Source organism: Gymnoscopelus microlampas (genome assembly GCF_963454915.1).
Source record: "Gymnoscopelus microlampas genome assembly, chromosome: 21".
In the NCBI taxonomy this organism is placed as follows: domain Eukaryota; kingdom Metazoa; phylum Chordata; class Actinopteri; order Myctophiformes; family Myctophidae; genus Gymnoscopelus; species Gymnoscopelus microlampas.
Genome location: NC_139958.1, coordinates 39,217,857 through 39,235,657, shown reverse-complemented (window position 1 = coordinate 39,235,657; position 17,801 = coordinate 39,217,857). Strand labels below are relative to the sequence as shown.

General features: G+C 39.0%; 1 protein-coding gene across 1 annotated transcript; it reads left to right on the top strand.

Annotated features, from left to right (window-relative positions):
- Positions 1-679: 679 nt before the first annotated feature.
- On the top strand, positions 680-13,254 carry LOC311037967 (extracellular calcium-sensing receptor-like; the record flags this gene model as incomplete). The annotated part of the gene is made up of 10 exons (XM_084047262.1): positions 680-688; positions 6,932-7,062; positions 7,218-7,491; positions 8,043-8,129; positions 8,385-8,654; positions 8,736-8,942; positions 9,616-9,891; positions 10,773-11,000; positions 11,085-11,208; positions 12,341-13,254. 10 exons carry the CDS (start codon positions 680-682, stop codon positions 13,252-13,254), a joined length of 2,520 nt encoding a protein of 839 aa, XP_083903388.1.
- Positions 13,255-17,801: the final 4,547 nt, after the last annotated feature.

Below are 17,801 nucleotides of genomic sequence, written 5' to 3'. Positions count from 1 at the left end.
TCAAAATATACTTAAGTACTAAAAGTAAAAGTAGCCTTGCGCTGATCTACAAATTGAAGATCAGCGCAAGCAAGTCCCTCACACGATTAAACGTTTATAAAGTAAATAGCCGACTCTCACGTGTAATGAAGAGAACACGAATTTTGTTTACAGTTTAACCTCACGACCAAAGGCTAATAAAACTTGGAATAGATATTATATTGTTACAGGCTTACACGCAACATAAAGTGGGAGTGAAACCCGTTTTTATTTAGAACTTAATATATATTTACATTAACTTAAATAGACTTTAACGTGTGTGGGGGTGATGGCCTCCATAAGATGAATCTGAGGGCGGAACACACACGTGTTGCATGATGAACTATATGTAAAAACGTCAGATGGACATGTTTGACATTTCAAATCTGTTTCAATATGCAAATAACTCGACCTGTATTGTTAGAAGGGTACATTCCAGATCATTTAAGGAGTGCTGCATACATCCCTAGGTATGTGCAGAAACCAGGTAAAATGCTGCCTATAGGCATCAAATTCCTCAGGGCCAGCTCTGACTACTGGTTACCAAATACTCAACATTCTTCAATCTGAACAGGATTCAATGGGTTTCCCACATCTAAGTTTAGAACACTATCCTTTCTGCTACCACTACTACAGATACTACACTGTGCATTTAGCAAGAATGACTACAGTAATGTTCTAATCAATGGGGAAAGCAAAACATCGGACGGGGATGATGGGGAGGGTTAGGGGTGTCAAGATACACTAATTTCACGATACAATACATGATGTTGGGCATATGATATCGATATGATACATTATTAATGTTCTTTTCTCATGTATCATCAACATTGGCCATCATCTTTAGTTTAAACTAACTTTTAAAGCACTTTAAAAACAATTACAAAGTGCTTTGTACACACAAATAAATACATTTATGCAAGCTTAAAGACACACTGAAGTGACATTTTCGGTCATTTCATTTTGAAGGTTCAGCCTGAAACGTCAGCTCAACGACTCTAAACCAATCAGAAGGTCCCATCCCTTCAGGCTATGGGACGTTGGATCTCAATCACTTCAGCCGTGAACAACACAGTTAGTGTTTGTTTACAAGTGAGAGAGAGACGGCCAGTGAAGCACGCTTGCTACTACCTGGCTTATTTCTAACCTATAATGTTTTCAGATACATATTTTAGTGTGCAGATGAAGTTTAAAATGACCAATACACTCATCTTCAATGAGATTCAAAACGGAGTATCTCTGTAATTAAAATCAGCTGTGTTTGAAGAACGTGCAGCTATGGGATTCAAACAGGTGCATGTAATCAAGATTCATTTATATTCATGAAGGCTGCGTTATGTCATCACGCAGCACGTTTTCGTTTACAGGAAGTAATTAAGATTGGCTTTTTAGGGACTTTAGATGTAAAAATACACAAAAATGTTTTTATTTTCCTTTTGTTTTGGCATCTATTGTTAGGTATGCCCATATGATGACCACGGATATGCTCTAAAAGTGTGAAAAACATATTTTTCATTTCATTACAATACCTTTAAGGGAGTTCTCACTAACTATAAACCCATTGTTTTAGAGGACAGACAGACACTAATATAACAAATATAATATAATATACTGCATGACTATAAATTCCACAAACCTCATATTCTTGTCATCTTTACCAAACAAGCGCAGCCTAGTTATTTCCATAATAATACCATGTAAACCATCTTAGATTAGATGTAGGCTAGGCCTATTTGAGAGTGCAGACGCATAATTGCTTTGATTAACGAGCGTCAACGAGCATCAGCTGACACACAACACCTCCTCTCTGCAGTGCTTTAAACTGAAAGTGACTGGAGTCTGTTTCTCCAAAATATCTTGAATATTATGGAAGACATGATTCATAATTACTGTGATTATGATAAGCTTTACATTTCATATCATACACCATACAGTAAGAACTCCTATAACTTTCACCGGCAAAAAAAAGAAAAGGAAAATGTTTTAATAACAAAAAAAATATTACGATACAGTATGACATCATGACAATACCTATCGTCACATTTTAAAACCATGATAGGCTATATCGTGGGACAATATATCGTGACACTCCTAGGCGGGGAGGGTTCATTTTTTTTTAAATCACTTGGGGAGGGTCATTGATTATTTTTTTTAGTCAAAGGGAGGGTCATGCCATTTTAGATCAGGGCACATACATTCTCTCCAGGGGTAACATTCTTTAAAAATCGACCTGTCCCTAAAGAGAGAGATCTTCACAGGTACTGAGAACATGCTAAATTTGCGACAAAGCATGTTTGCTTGGGCATACAGCTTACGCCGCTGCCAAAAGATGTCCTTGTCATCTGATAGGTCATTGGAGATAATTATGTCCCAATTAAGTAATCTCACTGCACACACTAAGGGTAGTGCCAGCCAGATAGAAGTCAGGAAAGGTAGATTGTCTGTCTTCCCTACTTCGGACAATCATGACCTTACTCTTTTTAGCGTTGTATTTTATTGTAAAATCAAAACCATACTGTGAGCATATCCTCAGTAGCTGTTGTATCCCAGCAGCACTATATGGACTAAAGATAACCAAATCATCCGCATACAGTACATCAGCTGGTGATTAATTAACGAGTCACCAACTCTAAACCCTGTCCCACATGCATTTAACATCAAATGATAAATCATTCATTTATTTTCATTTATTTGTGTAGCATTGTAGAAAGAAAACTGTATTCGAGATAGTGGTGATCAGACTTTTTCCCCAAATTGATATACATTTGGCCACGGATCCCAGTCTGAAAAGATTTTGTGCCAGGGAATGCCCGTAAGAGAAGATTTCAAATGCAGTACTATGTAAAATTTCAAATAAAGTACTTTTACTCGTAATAGCGTATTTCTACTTGTGCTAGTTACTTTTACTTAAGTAAAACGTCTGAGTAAGTCTTCTACCATTGTGTATTATTTGTGCAGATCAACTGTAATGTATCCAAAAACATTTTTCAGGAATGTTGGATATTGAAAATAGCATGTCTACATGCTCACAATGCGTCACAGTGCGACACATTGTGAGCTGAAGTATAAACAGCTGAACTATAAAACAAGTTTAAACTGTTTAAACTTTTCCACATTTATTGGCGACCCCTGGAATCCCCTCGAGGACCTCTTGGGGTCCCCAGACCCCACTTTGAAAACCACCGTTCTAAAATGAGGCTACTGGCCAGGGTCATTTGTGTTGGATTGCGAGGTGCGTTCTGCTTAATAAGAGTCCTATCTCAAACGTAACGTATAGCTTGTCATTCCATGGTTGCCTTATGCAATGGAACGCAATGCAGATCAAGCACCAATGCAATGGACAGAGAGAATGCACACACAGTAGATTGCATTCAATGCAATGAATGCAACAAAGAGAAACTGAAGGAAGTGATAGAATGCACAGGGAATGAAATGAATTCAATTGGCTTAATTGGCATTGTTTGAAACAATATTGCCAAAGTGAATTTATGCAATACATTTAGTCAACATAATACATAAATATAATGTATGTGCGTGCGTGCGTGTGTGCTGTGTGCGTCAGTATAATGTTTTCATATAATATTCTTCCCGGACCGAAATGGACCTGTGAAAATTATACTGGACCCAAGGTATTATTAGAAATCTGAGGCCCAGACCCAAGCAGTACCGAGAGATGTCGGACATGATCCGAATAGAACTGGGAAATACCAGACCCTGACCTGTAAAAAATGATCAGAGGCCCCCGAAATGCCCGAATGTCAAAGTTGTTTGACCATAGAGACACACGGGCGGAAACGGAAGGCCTACAAATTCACGCCCACTTTTGACACTCGGGGTCCGTTAGAACGATGAACTGCAGTTCTCAATGCAATCTCTATGAGAGGCATTGTAAAATACCGTAATTTCACTGGTTAACTACTGAGGCTGTAGCGATTTTTTTTGTGTTCTAATAAACTGTCCCATTTGTTTTATTTGTCCTTTTTAATGTCCCATATCTGTCATCTCGATATACTACCCACAATATACTATAATATACTCCATCAGTATGTCAAAACCGCTAGCATCGGAGATCTATAGTTTAAGTGGTCGCACGGTATATACGTCACGGACGCATCCCTTGAAGTTTTCAATACCCAGAAAACTGGCGAAAGGGTCCGTTTTCAATATGTTTTGGTCATTATCTCTGGAACAGAAGGTCCAATCTGCTCAATTCAAAGCTTGTTGGATGCGTGACTTTGAGGACATTAAGCACGCACATTTAAAAAAAACATTTTTTTTAGGGGAGGCGAGATCTTAGTTGGGCAGGCAACCGCCTGTCCTGTCTCTACAGCGAACAGCCTTTTTGCATGTAGTTTAAGCGCAAGGGGGCGGGGGGCGGGTGGGGAGAGAGTCAGCGCACTGAAGTCAAGGCACAGACTACTGTGTTGTTGACAGACAACGGATGCACGCTTATGAGAAACAACACAAATAAAACCTGGCAAAACAGTTGCGTGCATTAGCGCAAGATGAGGATAAATGAAACATTCAGTCTAAATGTCCAGTAATTCGCAACTACTACCACTACTTTTGCATTTGAAACTTTACATTTCTCTAAATATTATAAACTCTCAGGACAGCCTAAGTACAAATATAATTTATGAAAAGGCTTTTTTTTTAACTCTCTTGGTGATTATCTGGCACTGTAGTGGTGAATTATTAGCAAACTGGACTGAGCTTCTCTACAGTGGGTACACCACTGGTCAGCGCTCGGCGCTCGTAAAGACAGTGATGTCACTGAAATGCGACAACTTGTCTGTCTGCCGTCTACCCTCTGCTGTGTTAACATTATGGGTAATTCGTTAAAGTGGCAAATTAAATGTGAAACACATCAACTATTAAGAAAACAAGAAGATATGTTGACAAAGACACTCCATACATTTGGAAACATATTTCTATTTAAATCAATATCGTCTCCAGTTAATGTAGGAATATTTTATACGTAGGCTAACTCTCATGTCCTCTTGTAGGGAATGCATTGAGAGCTGCAGTTCATCGTTCTAACGGACCCCGAGTAGCGGCGCAAATCCAAAAGTGGGCGTGAATTTGTAGGCCTTCCGTTTCCGGCCGTGTGTGTCTATTGCTAATGTTATTATCACAAGTTGTCTAGTGTTAAATAAGAGTTGAGTTTCGCCCCTGGTCATAACGTGGTGTGTAATCCCAGTCAATGCTCATTGGACAGTTTGTAAATAAAAATGAGTCCATGTTTTCTTTAGCTGTGTACGTAATCCTTCTTGTTTGCCATTGCTAACGCTATCTGCTACATTTTCTGTCGCAGACCATATTCTTCTTATAATCGGCTTAGGAGTTTCTATTTGTGCTTGCAGAACATACCAGTAACAACACGCTATGACAACTTGATTTTGTCTTACCATTTTGAACCATTAACCAAAACGTTACGTTAATATCAACAATCTTTCATATAACTGCTGACTTCTAACTTTTGGCTTGAACCTTCACCTTTGACGGCATCAGAATGTGACAGTACTCCAATCATAGTGCCATCTTGTGGCGAGATTTTTGTTTGCACTTTGCAGTGCTTTCACTTTGCAGCATTTAGTGGCAATGTGGCATATTAATGGCAAATTTTTAAAAAATCGTTCACTTTGTGGGGTGGCAGTGGCTCAGGGGTAAAGTGGCCGGGTAGAGTGAACTGGAAACCGCAAGGATCCCAGTTTGATCCCGGGCTGAGGCGCTCCCCCAGAGTTAGTGTCGAAGTGTCCTTGAGCAAGACGCTGAACCCCTAATTGCTCCCGATGAGCAGCTTGGTGCCTTGCATGGTTTCCTCCGCCATTGGTGTATGAATGAATGGGTGAATGGCACAATCAATGTAAATCGCTTTGGATAAAAGCGCTATATAAATGCACCATTTTTGTGCAAGCATGACATTTGGCACAAACACTCTCTAAGGGCCACTCTTATGGAAAAATGCGTTTAATCTTTGAGTGGCCAGCACCTTTTTCCATAAGAGTGGCCCTTACAGAGTATTTGTGCCAAATTTCACCCTTGTATCACAACCTGAAAGATTATATCACTATCTGCTCCGCTAAGGTGGTGGCCATCTTGCAAAAACTGGTCGCCATCTTGGATTTTTGAGTGGCCAGCGCCCTTTTCCATAAGAGTGGCCCTTACAGAGTATTTGTGCCAAATTTCATCCTTGTATCACAACCTGAAAGATTAGTATCACTACATGCTACACTAAGGTGGCGGCCATCTTGAATAAATGGTCGCCATCTTGGATTTTTGAGTGGCCAGCACCTTTTTCCATAAGAGTGGCCTTTACAGAGTATTTGTGCCAAATGTCATGCTTGCGTCACAAAGTGATGGATTATGTCACTAATCTGCTTCACTAATTGTCTATTTCTCGCTTCAAACGTTTTCAAAAATATTCTTGAGTGTACTGTTTAGCTGTAAATGACATTGTGTGTTTGTTTACATGGCTGCAATGTTGGATATGGCAAAAATTAAGCAATACAGATTGATATGAGCCAGGTGCTCTGAGTCTTTGATTAGATAGCAGTCTGTTACTGCCGTCATTATTCAAAAATATAACAAACAGATTAATTCAGTGACTGACCAATCAAAATCAAGGATTCAACCAAGCCGTGTAACAATGTATGTTAAGGCCTGTCCCTCCACATACCAGATGTGTTGTGAAAGATTACGTAGTGGCATAAGGTGGCACAAGGGATGGCATAGCACTGTGTATAAAATGTAGCAACTGGACAAAGGATTTGGGAAAGGGGTTAGACAGAGGAGGACAGTCATGAGGGCTTCTCTACACATACACCTGCTTTTACACCTGTACTTCAGCTTGATATTGTTCTCTTCATTCTGTGTTTTGTCTTCCTCACCTTCCTCTTCTTGTGAGTTACAGGCACAGTTTAATCTCAACAGAATTTACAAGGCAGGGGACATTGTGCTCGGTGGCGTGTTTGAGATTCATCTCTCCTCTGTCTTCCCTGAGCTGTCTTTCACCACCAAGCAACTGGACCCCACTTGCTATGGGTGAGTTTCACGAATACAATATCAAGCAAGAGAACAGGGAACTTTCTTTGATATATAGTATCATAGGATTAGTTGATATATTTGTATATTTCTACAAAGAATATTCATGGTTACAGTGGCAGTTTTTGTTTTAGTTTTAATATTGAAGCGTTCAGGTGGGCCCAGACCATGGCTTTTGCCATTACTGAGATCAACAGAAACCCCAGCCTACTACCCAACGTGACTCTAGGATATAGTCTCTATGATACCTGTTACTCTCTTGGAGTTGGATTCCGTGCAGCATTGTCATTGATCAGTGGGAGAGAGGAGCAGATTCAATTGAATGAGGGCTGTGTTGGGTCCCCTCCAGTGCTAGGAATTGTGGGTGATTCTTCCTCAATGCATTCTATCGCTCTCTCTAGAATATTAGGTTTGTACAGAGTACCCCTGGTAAGTTTCTTACTTTAACCCCCTTTTACAATCAGCAATTTTGTATCTGTTTAATTTAGGTTTTCACGCATCTGAAATATAGTCAATAATGTATTCGTTTACACAGCTTGAAGCTCTCTCATGTATGTTAATATTGTGACCTTAAACTTTGCTTATCAATCACATGTGATCGATACAAAATATGGCTACAAGATATAAATGCTCACTTGTGTGCACAACACATGTCAATCATAGGACCTACTGTACATACAAACTGAGCAGTTACATTTAGAAAGTGTAACTATTGTGCACATTTTGTCTAAATGATCTTACTCTCTCTCTCTCTCTCTCTCTCGCTTATTTTTTCCTCAATGAGCTGTGAGAATTTGTTTACATAGGTCATCTCTTTTAATGTCTGTGTAAGAAAAGCATTGGGAGCGTGAAGTCGGATTTAACCCCATTCCACTTCACTCACATGCTCTGCTTACAGGGAAAATGTGTAAAAGCAAAACAAAACATTGAATTAAAAATATTTTTATAATATTACAGAATTAGTTTTGTGCCTTCTTCAGGTAAGTTACTATGCTGCCTGCTCCTGTCTGAGTGACCGGAGTCAGTTTCCATCCTTCTTTAGAACAAACCCAAATGGTGCCTTCTACGGACAATAGATCTGTTGGTATCAAGTAGTTCATGTTCCACACACTTAACAAAAATGTCCTCTTATGAGTGTAATTGATATTGCATTAAGCTTGTGTATATTATTGCTGGAGCTGAAGGTCTTTGTTGACAGCATCAAAAGAGAATGATTAGTCCTTTTCATTGTGTAATCTGTGCTGGATTTTCATGGATTGGATTCATTGTATATGTAAACAATCTGACCTAAGCACTTGTCCCTCCATTCTTTATGTAATGAGGTGCGAGCTATGCTCCAGATTATGAGGCGGTTTGAGTGGACTTGGGTTGGAATGCTGTATACCGATGATGACTTTGGCCACGATGCTGCTCGATCCTTCCAATTTGACCTGGATGAGTCTGGTTTGGGTTGTCTGGCGTATGTGGAGGCTCTACCCTGGGACAATAACCCAGCTAAACTTCAGAGGCTTGTTACTCTGATAAAGAAATCTACAGCTCGTGTGGTCATTGGATTTATATACGGGATCCACGTGGTTAAGCTCATGGAGGAGGTTGGAGTTATGATACATGCAATGTTAATTTTTAATCCATCATTTTAAGGAATCTGAGTTATATATCAACACAACCAACAGGTGGTAAAGCAGAATGTGACAGGTCTGCAATGGCTATCCGATGGGGGTTGGACAACAGATCCTAATCTCCAGTCTCCACACTTCATGCCGTACCTGGAGGGCACCCTGGGTGTTGCCGTGCATCGTGGAGAGATACCAGGTCTGAAGGACTTCTTGTTACAAATACATCCTGGCAATGATCCTGACAACAGCCATGGAAATACCATAGTGAGTACTGTGCAGAGAAAACCCTAAATAATCTTTTTCCAACTGGATATATGATGACTTTTCCTAGAGTGACCCCATCATTATGAGACGCGAAACATTGTCATTATTATTTCCAAGATAGCCGTACACCACCAGCTTCAAAGATTGTCTTTGGGTCATTTCGGACGTATTAGTTAAATCACAGTCACAGAGTCGGTTACACAATATAACACACAAGCACACTCACTACAAGAGAGAATGGTGGTAATCCAATGAATTAACTGGCAGCATCATCCAGTGTGTGAATGCTATTTTTCTGATTTCGTCCTGTTCTTTTTAGCCATGAACCTTACCCGGCGTCTTGTAAATGACTGTGAACTATGCTGAGCTGTAGTCTAGGCTACTCTTTATCATCATAAAAAACAATTGGTGCAATTGTGTAGCACAGAAATAATACAAAATATGAATAGTATTTTAGACAAAATTGGCTAAAATAATGTCAGGCAATTTTTTTTGGTAAATGTATTATACTGGATACATTTTCTTTGATATAAAGTCTCATGTATTTTGTAAATGTTACTTTGATGAGCAAGAAAAACTGTTTTTGTGTAAAATAATGCTTTTCCCGAAACAGACATTAATTTTGAAATGTCTACTTTATTTTAAGTAATTTGTCTTTGTTGTGTTTCTTCAGGTTAAGCAGTTTTGGGAGCACACATTTCAGTGTAAATTTGCACTCCTTCCATCAGAGTGGGTGGATGCTGGTGGAAGGTTGTGTACTGCACAAGAGGACCTAGGAACATCAGACACTACACTTCTGGATGTGTCTGACCTCAGAGTTGAATATAATGTATACAAGGCTGTGTATGCTCTGGCCCATGCCCTCCATGACATATTGCAATGTGTGCCAGGAAGAGGGCCTTACACTGGGCACAGCTGTGCCAGTTTGCAGACAATACAGCCATGGCAGGTATAATATTAATTCACAGTTTACATGTTAATATTCCAGATTAGATTCAAATTTAGAATAATAATGAATATGTAAGGATATAGTTTGAAGAATAATACATATTCTTCTTATGATAATGTATGGTAATACTAATTCCATGGCAGTACATCTTTATCAGTGTTCAGTGTTCACTTTCAAAAAAACTTTGGGTCATTTTATCGTCTACTCAGGCTTTTGTGAGCTTGATTCAGTATTTAGATATTTGATATTCATTTTATCAGACACGCCCCTACAAACCCATTATAACTTCAAACTCCATTTTTAACATGTTAGATTCATCAAAAACACCCGTCCTTGGTTCTGGTGACTCACCCTGCCCTCCTGATACGTGAGGGGGCGTGTTTTTTCAATTGCCTTTTATTTTATTTTATTGTATTTCATTTTTTTCATTTTCAAAAATATATATTAAAAATAAATGAAAATAGTTATCGAAAAAACACGGCCTCCTCGTGTATGATAATGTTAACAAGTTGTTAACAAATTAAGTATAACTAAATGCATTTGAAATTAAATAAAAATGTTACTTTTCAGGATTCCAATTCAAAAATAGCAAAAAAAAGAAATCTGGAATCCAATTCAAAAATAGCAAAAATAGCAGATCTACAAGCTCAAAACTGCGACGCGTTTTGAGCTTGTAGATCTGCTATTTTTGCTACTTTTGTGTGACATGTGGCTGTATTAATGGTACAACCTGAGAGTGTCTAAGACAAATTTCAACGTTCCATTCATAGACTTTGAACAACAGCTTTGAGTATAGATATGCAGGTTGTGTTGATATGTTTTTTTTTGCAATACAGAAAATGTATTTTGCTCTTCAGAATTTTGCTCATCACTATTTCTAGCTTGTATACTACATGGAAAAGATCAACTTCACCACATCATATGGTGATCATGTATCATTTGATGAGAATGGTAATTCTTTACCAATCTATGATGTCATGAACTGGGTGTGGCTCCCTGATGGAAGCACAAAGGTTCACAATGTAGGTGTGGTCAAGAAAACTGCCTCCGGGGGTGAAGAACTCAGTCTGGATGAGGACAGAATCTTCTGGAACTTTGAATCCACAAAGGTGACCCATGCTATCTAAAATAACTAATGATGTGAATCTAATTTAGTTCAGACTGAAATGTATTATTGTTACTTTCCGCTGTAGCCTCCTCGGTCAGCGTGCAGTGAGAGCTGTTCCCCTGGAACCCGTGTGGCCAGAAGGAAAGGAGAACCTGTCTGCTGCTTTGACTGCATTGCTTGTTCTGAGGGAGAGATCAGCAATGACACTGGTGGGTTTACATTATGTATATGTGCAGTAGGCTATCTTTTATTGTCTCCGCCAGGCCGAAAGGCGTGGCGAGAGAGTATGTTTTGCCCCCTGTCCGTCCACCCGTCCGTCCGCCCGTCCGTCCGTGTGTGTGTGTGTGTGTGTGTGTCCGTGCGTGTCCGTGCGTCATTCTGTCTGTGTACAGCTAATCTCACAAATCGGTACACAGTATCTCTATAGTCATTAAACACATTTTTACCTATAACTGCACCGATCTGTGTAAAACGTTGTATGCACACTCTCTAGAGGCCAAGGAAAAACCTTTGTCCTGCATTTTTCACATTTGCCTTTCATAGCGCCACCAGGGGGCCGACTTATGTAAAACATTTTTTTTGCTACTAAGCCTAAAGATTTTATCCAAATTTCACACAAATCGGTACACATGATCTCTATAGTCATGTTAGCAAGAGGATCTGTTTGATTTTTCATATTCCATCGTGATTGGCTAAGATTGACATCTAAAGTTTACAAGAGTGGCCCGTTTTCAACAAAATGCCCCAAATCATGAACACAGCGTCCGATTGCGGTGAAACTTTGCACGCACATTTGCACTATGTTGACAAACAAATGCCACCCTTTTAACATTGCCCTATTATAGCGCCACCAGGAGGCCGATTTTTGCAACACTTTTCTTTTTTATATTACTCATACGAATTTCGTCCAAACATCATGCAAATCGGTACACATTATCTCTATAGTCAAGTGATCAAGATGGTTCCGTCCGATTTTTCATATTCCATCCTGATTGGCGAATTCCGAATATTGCTGGCCCACAATAACCTACCTGAACTGGCGGAGACCTGTGCTCCGAGGAGCACTTTTTCTAGTTTCTTTTTTTTTTTTTTTTTTTACATTTAGAGTATTTTCTTTACCCCTTTTCCTCCCCAATTTAGTTGTTATGCCAATTAATTCCTCCCCACACACATTTCTGTGTTGGCACTGCTGTTCCTACTGACTCACCTGCCAGTGAGGAGCCCCCACCGGGAGGATGTAGAGCCTTTGTCCTACTCCTCCCGCCCAACACTCCCTGCTGACAGAAGCCTAAACATTGACACTCAACCTGTCTATCCCTTTAATCTTGCCTTCTTTGTTAGACTCTACAGAGTGCACCAGTTGTCCTGAGGACTTCTGGTCCAATCCCCAGCGTGACAACTGTGCCCCTAAGAGCATGGAGTTCCTCTCCTACCATGAGGCCCTGGGTATCTCCTTGACAACAATCTCGCTGCTAGGCTCAATTATCTGTGCCATTGTCCTGGGAATCTTCATCTATCATCGAGACACACCCATGGTACGCGCCAACAACTCAGAACTCAGCTTCCAACTTTTGATGTCACTCATACTATGTTTCTTGTGCACACTTCTGTTCATTGGCCGTCCCAGGCTCTGGACTTGTCAGCTGAGGCATGCAGCATTTGGAATCAGCTTTGTGCTGTGTGTCTCGTGTATCCTGGTAAAGACTATGGTGGTGTTGGCTGTGTTCAGGGCCTCCAAGCCTGGGAGTGCGGATATTCTGAAGTGGTTCGGAGCCATGCAGCAGAGAGGAACAGTTCTGGTTCTTACTTTAATCCAGGCAATAATCTGCACAGCCTGGCTCCTGTCTGCCTCACCTACTCCTCATAAAAACACACAATACCATAGTGATAAGATAGTCTATGAGTGTGCAGTGGGATCAACAGTTGGTTTTGCAGTGTTGTTAGGTTATATTGGTTTACTGGCACTCCTCAGCTTCCTCCTAGCATTCATGGCAAGGAATCTTCCAGACAACTTCAATGAAGCTAAATTAATCACATTCAGCATGTTGATCTTCTGTGCCGTGTGGATAGCCTTCATCCCAGCATATATCAGCTCTCCAGGCAAATATGCAGATGTAGTGGAGGTATTTGCCATTCTAGCATCTAGTTTTGGGCTTTTGGGGGCACTGTTTGGACCAAAGTGTTATATAATCCTTTTGAAACCTGAGAGAAACACTAAGAAGTCTATCATGGGTCGAGTTGCCACCAACATTTAGAAGCATAATTCAGTATATAATATTATATATATATATATATATATATATATATATATATATATATATAGTATTACAATACAATTTATTTTAATTATGTATTTTACAACAATATGTGTACATGTTGAACCTGGTTACTATCAGAGTTTCCTACAAAATTAAACTAAAAGTAGTAATTCAGTCAGAAATGCAAACGTATTTTTATTTATATTTATCATTTATCAAATGTGTGAAAAATAGATATTTAACTCCTCCCCTAACCATTCCTATAACCACTCTAGTTTAACCGTAATCTGTCATTTATTGGTCAACTCTGGAAATAAACGTATAATATTGACATGTTTTTACATTTGTACTACAATTGTATGTATCTTTGTGTGGCAGCTGGGCATAAAACAACACATTTCCATGAGGGAAGAATAAAGTAATTTACAGGCTTGACGTGTTAGTTCAAGAGAGCTAGATAATCATCAAACATATTGAGAAAGTAAAAAGATACCAATAAAACAATAAATAAATAAACAATCTACTACCAATCCTAATAAAATAAAAAACAAAAATATAATGATCATGGCATATTCATAATTCAATTGTTAAGAAATGTTGGGCTTTACTAAAAGCTGTAATATATCGTTTTTCAACACTATTACATTACTAAAGGCCACTATACTAAAACAGGTTTATCAAGTTTTCAACACATTGATCTGACTGGGCACCGCACCAGCTCAGACACCTGAGACACCCTGCAAAAAAAATCACAGAATCTTTGATCATTTCAGGAGGCTACACATAAGGACATAAAGGAATCTATCAAGGCCAGGGAGAAGGTCCTTAAAAAGTATCATAAGACTATCAGGAAGATTGTATTTTGTTCAAAGGGCTGAGGAATAAAACACAGGGGCTTATTAGCAGTGCAAACAAGAGCACACTATAAAGATACAATTTTAGAAAACACAATAACCCAAAACAATTATGGAAATCCTTAAAGGAACTGGGGGCTGGTAAAACAACAATAAAAGCAGCAACACGGGCTAGGCATGAGTTGGATTAAAAAAAGGCCAGATGAAGTGTGGGTGGTAACTAAATACAATCAGAGATCAAAGGCTCTGAGGCCACTGGCCTAGCTGGAACATTGCCTCTCTTAAGAGACGCTGCATCTCAGATAGACTGCCCTATCTGTCTATCTGATAGACAGATCAGATAGGGCATCGATAACATTGTGGACCTTTCTGTGGATTTGGGTATATTTCCTCAAGGTCTAAAATGATTCTCTTGTACAGTATAAACAAGGGAACGAGAATCACCCTGGTAACTATGGATCTGTTTCTATTCTGGGTACAAATCTAATATGTTTTAACCCATTAAAACCGAGAGCGCATCTGTGTCATTTTAGATTTTAGCTATAGCCTATACATGAGTGTGTGTGTCCTGATTAACTTTTCTCCAAAAATAGCAGATATCCAAGCTCATGAGCTTGTAGCAAACATCTTAATACATAACATCTTGGGGGTCCTTGACATGAAAACGTTTCAGCACCACTGATGTAGAAAGATACACGTTTTTCAGGAAACTCTTAGATATTATTTAGAAGACATTTGTAGAATCGGCCACAGGTCCTGATGGGTCAAAATATAGTCAACGCTCAAATTGCACTAATGCACAACTAGATGAGTATTTAAACTAGAATAACCTCATGTACAGGTTTTTTGTCAGGTTTTAGAAAGTCGACATCGTACTCAACAGATACTCGTTTAACGAAAGAGATTGACAAAGGGAATTTACGTGGTATGGTGCTGCTTGACCCCAAAAAGCATACCGACAATCCATTATTGACTGCTCAGTAAACCTGAAGGACTGGGGGGTGCAGTATCATGTCAGATCATAGTAGGTCAGTATCATGGTCAGTATTATCAGTATCATGGAATTGAATACATAGGACCACAATGGAGACAAGCCCTTAGGACGTTTTTGTGTTATCCTTTTAGCATGATTGCATAATACCACTGTACTATTTTGCAAACTGTTGAATGTGAATAAAGACTAGCCTGATTATCAGACTGAAGCTGCGTGGAGCTTCAGTCTGACATTGGCTCCAGTGTAAGCGATTACAAGGGGGAGGGGATTAGAATTTCCCTAAACCAATCTCAAGGGATCCCCACCCCCACCTCCGACTCTCATTGGACGGTAATTTTTGTACCGGATAAATCCTAGGTTCCCTTTACAACACCAGACCAAGAGGGGCAGTCCACTCAGAGAGTGGGCGGGTTCTATGGTCTAGAACCAGGCTAAATAAAGACAGATATTGGTACGGGTCGAGCTGAAATGCTTAGCAGCCTCAGGGTGCCTCTGTTTTTATTCCACGGTCTGTGTCACCCTCAAGTGGACACAGTAATTATTGCAGTTATGTAAAGACCTGTACAGTACAGTAGCCTGTTATTATAATCAAGCATCTTAGTTAGATAACAAAAACTTTCCACAAAACCTAGACAAATAGAGGAGAGGGGGGTTGATGTTTAGACCTATGAGATTGATGTTTAGATATATCAGCTAAACCCAGACAAAACTGAAATCCTGGTCATTGGCCAATTTAGTACTTTTACTTTTGGTACTTTAAGTACATTTTCATACCAATACTTTTGTACTTTTAGTCAAGATTTAGAATTTAGACTTTTACTTGTAACAGAGTACTTCTACATTTCAGTATTGATACTTTTACTTAAGTAAAACCTTTGAGTACTTTTTCCACCATTGGTCGTAGGTCACATAATAACTCCAGCACTTTGCAGGCTTTCTATTGTATACAGAATAAATACAAATCCTTCTACTGACCAATAAAAATAAATAATGAGTGCTGTCTACTTTTGGTACTTTAAGTACATTTTGATACCAATACTTTTGTACTTTTACTCAAGTACATTTTGAATTCCGGACTTTTACTTGTAACAGGGTACAGTATGTCTACATTGCGGTATTGAGTACTTTTACTTAAGTAAAAAGAAATAATTCCACCACTGCCCAGCATCAGGGTGTATTCCGGTGATAATGACGTGTCTGTCTCTGCCTGACTGTCTCTTTTGTTGAGACTAAAGCTTTGTTTGACAAGGGATATCTCTCTCTCTCTCTCTCTCTCTCTCTCTCTCTCTCTCTCTCTCTCTCTCTCTCTCTCTCTCTCTCTCTCTCTCTCCCTGTGTTTTCCCTAGCATCCGTCCATCTATTCCTTGAACATGGTGAAGAGGGTGCAGAAGAAACAAGTGAAGGCCCAGGCTTCTGTGTTATAACGGTACAGTTGTAATAATGTGTAATTGAATTGGATATCAGTGTTACTGACCCTTAGGTATTGATTGCTTGGCTCAAATGTATTACAGCAGCCTCTTTATGTGTCTAACTTGATATTTAATGTTGTCTTATTGGCTGGCTCTGTATGTTTGTTTCAAAAGAAATCTTTGTTAAGATCAAATATGTAAGTTGACAATACAGTACAATCAATATATCAGTGTTTAGTGTTGTTGTACAATTCTTTGGTGTTTGGCTTTGTGTTCTGTCATAACATGTCAAGGCAAGAGCAGTATACTTATATGCAGTGGTGGAAAAAGAAAAGTACTCTTACTTAAGTAAAAGTATCAATACTGCAATGTAGAAGTACTCGGTTACAAGTAAAAGTCCGGAATTCAACATTTACTTGAGTAAAAGTACAAAAGTATTGTTATCGTACAGTAAAGTACTTTTTACTTGAGTAAAAGTATCAATACTGCAATGTAGAAGTACTCTGTTACAAGTAAAAGTCCGGAATTCAAAATGTACTTGAGTAAAAGTACAAAAGTATTGTTATCAAAATGTACTCAAAGTACCAAAAGTAAAAGTACTAAAATGTTTGAAAATAGCAGATCTACAAGCTCACAACATGTCGCCATGCGACGCGTTGTGAGCTTGTAGATCGGCTATTTTCAAATAGCCAAGGTATAAAATAGGGCTAAAGTGGTTAATGTATGTTTTATAATATAATAATGTATTAGTTTGCAAAGTAACTAGTAACTAAAGTTATCAAATAATTGTAGAGGAGTAAAAGTACAATATTTGCCTCTGAGATGTAGTGGAGTAGAAGTAAAAGTATTGGAAATTGGAAATGCTCAAGTAAAGTACAAAGACCTCAAAATCGTACTTAAGTAAATGTACTTAGTTGCTTTCCACCACTGCATACATGTACAATATAGCCTATACTTCCACATTGGGCTCTTCATTAAATGGTTGTCTTGGTTTGAATGTAATGGTTGCTGTTGGATAGATCACAATGGGCCTCATTCACTATAAGCTCGTTTCCGCTCATATTTTGTACGTATGCACATCTACGCAACTTCCCACGTTAAGAGTCTGATTCATCAATCTTTTTTTGTCCGTGAATTTGGACGGACGTCCGCTCAAACTCACGTCTGCTCGGAGGCAGGCTTACAAAATATTTATGTGCCCAACATTTGTCAACACATAAAAAAAAAGAAAAAAGGTGTCAAATGAGCTTGGATGCATATTATAGACATGATGCAAATTCAACCGAT